General features: G+C 50.0%; 1 protein-coding gene across 1 annotated transcript in view; it reads right to left on the bottom strand.

The window, feature by feature from the left end:
- Positions 1 to 9394, bottom strand: part of SCD5 (stearoyl-CoA desaturase 5) — a 17472-nt gene that overhangs the window by 3185 nt on the left and 4893 nt on the right. The window contains exons 3-4 of the mRNA XM_009993879.1: positions 5350 to 5555; positions 1220 to 1452 (exon numbers count right to left, since the gene is read on the bottom strand). Of these exons, the coding sequence (XP_009992181.1) occupies positions 1220 to 1452; positions 5350 to 5555 (439 nt within the window). The remainder of the gene's footprint in view (positions 1 to 1219; positions 1453 to 5349; positions 5556 to 9394) is intronic.

The following is a 9394-nucleotide window of genomic DNA, read 5'->3' as shown; positions in this document are numbered from 1 at the left end:
CTGGCTATGGAACCACTTCCCAAGTCCTAATTCCAAAGCAGGTTATGCTCCACCCCTGGCTATGGAACCACTTCCCAAGTCCTAATTCCAAAGCAGGTTATGCTCCACCCCTGGCTGTGGGAGACCTCTTGGGGCAGACCCACAGCAGACTCCATTTCAGTGCTCTAGGGCTTTCCTCCCAGTAGGAAGAGGCATGTCCTACCCCCTGACTCCCAGGGAAGAAAACAGGAAGTGCTTCAAGAAGGAAGATGCACAAAGTATGAAGCAGAGTCACTTATTTCTGCGGCGCTGTCCCCAGCTGACCCCCAGCTGAGGAAAGAGGATTGCTATCCTGAACACATCTCTGCCCAGAGACTACAAGGCTTTGTTTTAATGTGGACATCATCAGGAGAACAAGGAAGCCTTCCTCTAGGATGCACAAGCTGTAGCCTCCTCCAAACACTGGCTCCAAGTGTGTCCAGTTGCAGGTGCCCAAAGCCCTGACCAGGGCAAAACAGGATGGGATGTCACTCTGAGTTTGCAAAGCTACACCACGTTGTCAGAGACTATCAGAAACCTGCAAGGGTCTGTGGAACCACAGCATCCTTTGTTGTGTCTCAAACAACTCAGGAGGGAGCTCTGTGTTAGGCAAGCATGAACAGTGCAGGTGGGAAGGCAGGATACCCCCCTCTCCCTGCTCCTGTCTGGCTCATCTCCCCTGGCAAATACCCAGCTCTGGGCACGTGCCAACCACCAGGGCTTCCCTTGGAAACAGCAGCCCCCAACCCCATTCCAGAACTCTCTGGAATGTTTGATTGAGCAGCTGTGGACCCCAGTACCTTCTAGAATGATGACCTGCAGAAGTGCAGAAGCTCAACTGCACCCCGAGGGTGGTTCCTGGGGGACAGAACGTTATAAAAGGGGTGAAAGCGCCATAACCTTATCCACCCACCCACAGACCAGGACCTGGTGGTACATCTGTCCTATCTTCTCATCTACCTTTTCATCTTTCTTTCTCCTTCTCCTTTTCTCCTACCAGTGAAAGGGTTACAAAACCCCAGCCACTTTCCCATTCCCCTGTTACAGGAGTAGTCACTCTAAGGCAATAACTTCTCTCTCCATGAGCATCTAAGCAGCCAGCTCTGAATAACCCATTTTGTTACAAGGTTCCTCCGGGGGGATTTGCCATGGATTCACCTCCCTCAGAAGAGAGGGGTGTACCCGGGGCTGCAGCACCTACCAATGGCTCCCAGAGTGACAAAGGTGTTCTGCCTGGGGTTGATGTACTTGTCGTAGGGGCGGTTGCCGTACATGTGAGCGGCGCTGTTGACCAGCCAGGTGACGTTGAGGGACACGGTGTAGCGCAGGATGGAGGCAAGGAAGTAGGCATTCCACAGGCTCTCCCCCCAGAGGTACCACGGCACAAAGGTCGGGATCACAAAGCACATCAGCACCACTGAACTCTTGTAGTACCTGCCGGGAAAGAAAAAGGGACATCGGTACCACCGTGGGAGCGACGGGGGGAGGCGGGGTTGGATCTCTGGAGATGCAGCTCTGCCAGGAACCCCTGGTGTCAGCTGGGCTGGCCCCATAACCAGGGCAGCAGGGGACATTTCAGACATCCACAACCGTGGCATAATTTCTCCACTTCCAATTTTCAGTTTTTCCATTTTCCAATTCAAAATGCCAAGACAACCCGAAACCCCGAAGCACCGGGTAACATTGGAGCTGGACAGCTGAGACTCGAGCCTCAGCTCACTCAGGTTGACTCAAGTCAACCTCCCAAGGTGAGCACCTTTAGAGGTGGGGAAGCACAGAGCTGGCTGCACACCCTGCACCCAGGGTCTGGCTCTGGGACAGGAAAAGCGCGGGGCTTGGTGTGGCATCCACAGAGCTGTTTTGGAAATGTGTTCCCTACTAAGAGGTGGCAAAGACTTCCCCTGTGCCCAGATCAGAAGGGAACCTGCAGCACAGGGCAGCAGTAGCTCCTTTCTATGCCACTACTGCTGTGTGAGCTCCAACAGTGGTGGCAGACCCAAAGCAGCTGCTGAGAGACCACTAGCATCCTCCAAGGATGAGGAGAAAGATGCCTCTTCACCTGGGGACCAGGATTACTGCTGTTCTGCAAGCCCACTGGCTGGGCACAAGCTCTGCCACTCCTCCATATATTGGAAAAATTCAGTGTGCAGTGAAAAACAGGGAGGGAGGAAGCCAAACAGTGGGAACAAACAGGAAAGCTTTATAGTACAGCTAAAGCCACATGGCCAGGCAAGGCAGGGAAGAAGAGTGTAGGATGCAGGAAGCACAGAGGTGAAGAGCAGGAGAAACAGGCAAGTGGAGAAAAGGAGCATCTCAGTAAAAAGCAGGAAGCCAAAGCCAAAAGCAAGATGGGAAAGAAATTATTCTAAATGGAGAAGGGGCTAGCAGTGCTGAGAAGCAGAGAGCAGCAGGACAAGGCAGCTTGGGAGCCACCTACTTGAGTCCTCAGCATGAGAGGAAACAAGGCCCCATGTTCCCTGTTGATCCCTTCCACCTCCCCTGAAGCCCAGATTTACTACATCCCACAGTGATCCTGGGGTGACACCATCAAAGCAAGCTCCCACATGAAGCTGGAGCAGTAGGCTGAGGTGACAAGGTTTGAAGGGTGCAGAAAGAAAGACAGACATGTCTTATTTGGGCCTGCATGACAGGTTTAAAATAGAGCCCTGCTTTTGTTGAGTTTTCTGGAATGGATGAGGAAGAACACAGCTTGGGTTCATTAAACAGTTATTAAAACTTTCCATTTGCTGAAAGTTTTTTTCAGTTAGGAAAAGCTGCCAATTTGGTTTGACAAAAACAAACCAACCATTTGAATTAAAGCTCAGAGTACTGGAAAAATTGTAATATTAGCAGTATTTTTTGAAGGAAGAAGGTTTCCAGCAGCTACTTTTGCTAATCTTGTCTATGAAACCTCTTGACCTCTTAACCTCTTGCCCTGCAAGTTTCTTCTTGATGTTTTTTGGTGTTGCTTGGAGGTTGTGCCTCACATACTGGGCTCCTGAAAGAGATCTGCAGCTCTCCAGCACCACCAACCATGGTGAAAAAAAAGCATCTCCTGAGCTCCCTCCTAGAACACTGTCTTCACTTACCTGAACCAAGACTCCCCAAAGAAAACCAGTCCCCATTCTTTGCTCCACCAAAGATAATTTCCCACTCATCTGACTGACTTCTGAACCAGTCTGTGGGTAAGGTTTGCAAAACTCATCAATTCAAGGCCAGGATTTAAGTAGAGCTAGAGAAGAAAAATATTTTCCAGTCCAGAAAACTCCTTCAAAGTTCAAAGCCTCTCTCACTTCAGGGAAATAACAAAATATGAAAACAGATGAACAGGCACCAATCAAAACCATTCTGTGAGATGCAAGAAGCCCAGACTGAAGTCTTTGATGAAGAAGACATGGGATCTCACATCTGAATGAACACCTGACTATGTTTTCTCCGTCTCTCTTGGACTGCAACACCCACCCTGGAATGAGAAACCTCCTTACCTGGAGTTCAGGGGAACCAATGTCTCAATACATGCCTGAGGAACAGTGCTGCCTTCACCCCATGGAAACTTGGCCATGGAGACACTTCACCTGTGAGCCTCTCCTTCACATCTCATGCAGGATTATTGTTCCATTACTGCTCCATTATTCACAGAGGGTAATTTTTGCTGTCATGCCAGGAGCAGCACTGTGATTTCAGCTGAAGGGATGTGATTGTAAACTGGTGGAGTGGTACCTCACCCACAGCTCTCCAGCACCACTAAACTCAGCAAAGTTAACAATGTGGCCTTAAAACGGAACGTGACAGAGAAGGGTTTATGATGGTTCTTACTGATCTGACCTGACAGGCTTTCCATGCTGCCAAAACCACCACCACTTCAACCTTATAGAGAGGAGGAACCTGAATTTTTCTTCTCAGGTAAGGCAAGGTAAACACCAAAGTCCTAAATTCAAAACCAGAGCAGAGACATTTGCTCAGGCTTAACTTCCCTGCAGAAAACACACTTCTCCACTACGTAACATTTGCAGCACAACCAAAGCAGGAGAGCCTGCTTTTCATGGGATGCTGTTGTCCTGGAAAAGGTAGTAACACTACAAAGAGGAGCTGCAACAAACTGCAAGGGAGCCTTTGCAAACAGCCACTGCCAACTGAGGAACCAATAAAAGCAACAGTATGTGGAGGGCAGTGAACGCCTCACTCCTGGAGCTCTTCTGATACAGCAGAATTTCTCATGCAAATACAGGGATTTCTTATGCAAGAATGAAAATGATTTCTGGACTCAACTGACTGCTCCTAGCACCCATAAAACACTTAGAAATGAGCTATGTGGTATGCCAAAGCACCTGGACTAAATGCTTGCAGACAGAGACAGTTGTCTTGTTCCTGAAACACACATACTCAGTTAGAAGATGAAGCATTCCCAATTCCCACCTCTTGCAGAGCGTGTAGGAAACCGAACTAGATCTGTGCTAATTCTCAAGGGAGATAATTAATCCTGTGAAGAATGACAGTCCTGGGAGAGGAAGCACTTCCTCTGCACTGGGCCACAGGTGCCCAACATGAGTTTGCAGAACGAGTTGTGCACATCAAGGCAGTCAGGGATCACAGCCTTCTGCTTCAGTGATGAAAGGACGAAGCCCAAGATCCCAGCTACTTCTGCTGTGGCTTCTTGATTAAGGGAGTGGAACATCTCCCTGATGAGGAAAGGCTGAGGGAGCTGGGTCTCTTGAGCTTGGAGAAAAGGAGACTGAGGGGTGACCTCATCAATGTTTACAAATATGTAAGGGGTGAGTGTCAGGAAGATGGAGTTAAGCTTTTCTCAGTGATGACCAGTGATAGGACAAGGGGCAATGGGTGCAAACTGGAGCACAGGAGGTTCCATGTGAATCTCAGGAAGAACTTCTTTCCTGTGAGAGTGACAGAGCCCTGGGCCAGGCTGCCCAGAGAGGCTGTGGAGTCTCCTTCTCTGGAGACATTCAAATCCACCTGGATCCTGTGTGTGCTCTGGGTGACCCTGCTCTGGCAGAGGGGTTGGACTGGGTGATATTTCCAGGTCTCTTCCAACCCCCTAGGATTCTGTGATTCATTCACAGCCAGCCACAGCTTTTTTGGAAAAAGCAGGGGGACAAGGACAGGGCTCACTGCTTGTGCAGCAGAGCTTGCAAGGACAGTCAGCCAGTGCCAACCACTTGGCCACAGTGGGGAGCAGAGAGACAGCAGCCCCAGTGCCTGCAATCAGGGTGGCAGCAGGAGAAAAGGGAGAAGATAATAAGCAACGAGCCACGACTGGACCACCAGGCCCTCTCCACCCTGCCTCACCGTGAGGACCCCAGTCCTCCCACTCACTTTCTTTGGAACCTGACGACCGGGTCATCCAGGAGGTCGGTGAAGTCCAGTTTCCTGCCCTTCTCGATGACGTCGCGGTGCTTGCGCACGAAGAGCCACCCGATGTGCGAGAAGAAGAAGCCGCGCCGGGCGTTGTGCGGGTCCGCGTCCGTCTCCGAGTACTTGTGGTGCACACGGTGGTCTCTGCTCCACTCGTAGATGTCATTCTGCACGGGGAGCATGGCAGGGTGAGGGGAGAGAGGCCCGGTGCTGCCCCAGCAGTCCCACCCTCCTTCCTCACACGGGAGCAGCAAGAAGCCCCTCTGGGATCCTCCTCAAAAAGCCCTTATCGGCTACAGACGATGCCGAGGGACCCCAGCTCCTGCAGACACCCAGCCCCCCACACTGCTCCTGTCAGGATGGGACGTGCTCTGGGAACTGCTGACACAAATCAGACGTGTCCCAGCTGTGCTAGCGTGGGGCTGTGCTCTGGGTTTGTGCAGTGTTGATACTCCAGGGGTGTCTGTGCTTACACAGGTTCTCACCCCGGAGAGTAGGCTGGGGGTGCAGAAGAAGCCAGGAGAGGACAAAGCTGGGACAGCTGACCCCAGCTGACCAAAGGGATATTCCAGACCATATGCTCAGCATATAAAGCTGGGGGAAGAAGGAGGAGGGGGGAGGGGATGCTTGGAATGATGGTATTTGTGTTCTTGAGTAACCATGACATGTGATGAAGCCCTGCTCACCTGGAGATGGCTGAGCACCTGCCAGCTGATGGGAAGCAGTGAACCAATTCCTTGCTTTGCTTTGATTTGCTTGCATGTGTGGCTTTTGCTTCACCTACCAAACTCTCTTCAGCTCAAACAACAAGTTCTGTCACTTTTTTCCTTCTGATTTCTCTCCCCCATCCCACTGTCGGGGGGGCAGCGAGTGAGCAGCTGTGTGGTGCTCTCTTGCTGCCTAGAGTTAAACCAGGACACCAGGGCTGGAGGCAGCTGGAAGCCAACAAACAGCCTCTTGGGATTTACCATCATCAGTCTGCCCTGGTCCCATGTCCTCTCTGTTCACTGCCTGAGGAAAGACACTGGGCTGGAGGGACCAGGTACATACATGTCTGCATTGTCATGTTATGACCCTGCCATGGGGGAACTTGTACAATGATTTTCAGGGCACTGCTGTGCACAGGCACTCTGTCCTGGCATCCTTTTTCCAAGCCAGTTGCAGCTAGTTATCACTGATACCCTCCAGGCACAAATGCACCACTGAAAGTGGGACAGAGCTTGTGGAACACACTATGTGTGCCTCTTCCTGACCTGAACAGGAGCTGATCTTTGCTCAGCCTTTTAGAGAGATGCAACTTCCACCATAAAACCAGCACCTCCATTTAAATCACTGCTCTATGTACAAGAGCACAGCAGCCTTCCTGTACTTAAAGGGAAAGATGGGGAGGGACTCTTTCTCAGGAATGCAATGACAGGACAAGGGGTAGTGGTTTTAAACTGAAAGAAGGCAGGTTTAGATTAGACATTAAGAAAGTTCTTTAGCGTGAGGGTGGTGAGACACTGGAACAGGTTGCCCAGGGGTGTTGTGGAGGTGTCCCTGCCCAAGTAGGGGGATTGGAACTAGATGATCTTTCAGGTCCTTTCTAATCCAAACTGTTCTGTGATTCTATGATTCAGATATCAAAGGAGATGTGCTTAGTTTAAGGGAAATCAACTCTTGCATTTGCAGCCAGGTTAGAATAAAAATGTCAGACCCATAACATCAGCTGAGCATCGGATCCAGGTCAGATACAAAGCAAGTTCAATCCTGTCTCTGCTCAAGCTGTCAGCAGATGTGGGTCACTGAAATGCCTTACAGCTGTAAATGGGATTATGTGGATTGCAGGAAGGAAGGGAAGGACTGCAAGTTCAGACTTGGATCAGTCAAGTGAGACTTGCTGAGTTTACTCAGCCAAAGAGGTTTAAGCCTCCCAGTTGGCTCTGCAGGAGGCACTGGCTGTTGGACTGAACTGGTGGTTGTTTAGTGGTGCCTAGCTACTAGTGCAGGACATGGTAAACGTGTACAACATCTGCAGAACTCAGGCCACACTCTCATCTGTGGATTGAACTGCCCAGCACCAAAACACAGAAACATTAGTTAATGCCCAGATCCATAACAGTGTGAGCTTCCATCAGACAGTGCTTAGAGGGGCACACTTTCCTCTGCTATGTCCATCTTTGCACAGCCAGGGAGGTACCTGAGCAGTTAACAACCCAAAAGAAGGAAGGGCTTGTAGGAACAGCAGCAGTACCCACAGGTACCAACCACAGCAGCTTTGCTCCCAGCAGAACTGAGCAAACCACCTGCAGTGTGGTGCTGCTGAGTCTACTCCAGGACACAGGAAGCCCATGCTAATCACAGCTGTGTCTGCCCATCCTTAGGGAGACAAAAGCTGAAAAGCACTGCAGAAATCTTGGCTCTTTCTCTCAGCTGCCAACTGAGAAAGCACTGAGGCTGCCTGTGCAACTGAGGGGACTCCAGGAACAACTGCAAAAAGCAGCTCAAGAAGCCCCCGTGTCCAGTTTCAGCCTTTCAGAGATGCTCTCTGTCTGCAAGAGCCCACAATGGGCAAGCAAACAAGAAAACCCCCAGCAAAATTTCATCTCCACTGCACTCAGCTGTGCCCAGCCCTGTACTGTTGTCAGGCTGTGGCTGCAGTGATGCTGGGAGTGGGCTGAGGATGAGAGGAACATTTTCCAGCAGCACTTACTCATCTAAGTCATTGAGAGGGGGCAGGAAAGATTAGATCATGACCAGAACTCCAGGATGTTGCCCCTTAACTACCTCATTGCACAGAAGAATGAACTAAGTGAATGACCAGAGGGCTGGAGCACCTCTCTTATGAAGACAGGCTGAGGGAGCTGGGGTTGTTCAGCCTGAAGACAGGAAAACTCCAGGGGAACCTTATAGGAATACCTGTTCCCAGGGCATGTAATGATAGGACAAGGGGTGATGGTTTCAGGCTAGAGAAGGGCAGATTGAGGTTGGACATTAGGAAGAAGTTCTTTACTATGAGGGTGGTGGATCCCTGGAACAGGTTGCCTAGAGAGGTGGTGGAGGCCCCATCCCTGGAGACATTCAGGGTCAGGCTTGATGGGGCTCTGAGCAGCCTGTTCTAGTGTGAGATGTCCCTGCTTATTGTAGGGGGGCTGGACTAGATGGCCTTTAGAGGTCCCTTCCAACCCAAGACATTCTATGATTCTATGAGTGAAGCAAAAGGAGTCACCAAACTCCTCACCAAGAACAAAGGGAGATCTCTACCTTGCTGCCAACTTTTGGGGTTTTTTTCCTGCAGAGAAACCAAAGGGAATGAAGTCCTGTTTCAAGTGGCTTCAGCAGGGACATCTAACATCCAGAAGACTGGAAAATGCCAAAATTCAGTCACTTGAAAATAAAACAAGGTTATTCAAGAAGCACACCTAGGAAAGGTCCTCTTTCTTAACCAGAAATAATTTTTCAAGTGAGTATATTGATCAGTTTGTCACTTGCTAAAACTGTTTGTGGGAGAGCAGATAACCAGGTCAAAGCAAGGATACTGTGAGAAATTAGCTTTTCATACCACAGCAAACACCTGCAGGGCTGGCAAAAAGCCACAATTCCCCAGACAAAAGGGTTCAGAAGCTGTGAAAAAACTGAATTGCATCTAATTTAAAACCACAAAGGCTAACAGGAAATAAAGGCTGGAACTGTTGGTACCAAATACACCAAGAACTGAGCATAATGTGTAAATATGCTCTGAGCATATTGCCAGCCACCATTTTTCAGGAACACATCATTCTTGATCAAGTTTCAGGGAAACACAGGAGTGAAATCCCTCCACCCTGCATCTGGGGGCATTTCAGAGGAAGCCCCTGCAAAGTCACAGCTCACACAGCACCAAGGTAAAACTCTTCAGCAGAGCTTCCCCTGCCCTTCAAGAAGTCTGAATATCTCTTGACTATTCAGCATCCAGGGATGCTGTAGGTATCCCTCAATGCTACCTCTTCCTCCCAAAGCCAACATGAGGGAGATGGAACTGAAAACT

Source organism: Chaetura pelagica, unplaced genomic scaffold (genome assembly GCF_000747805.2).
Source record: "Chaetura pelagica isolate M959 unplaced genomic scaffold, ChaPel_1.0 scaffold210, whole genome shotgun sequence".
Lineage (NCBI taxonomy): Eukaryota > Metazoa > Chordata > Aves > Apodiformes > Apodidae > Chaetura > Chaetura pelagica.
This window is presented reverse-complemented; position numbering and strand designations above follow the sequence as displayed.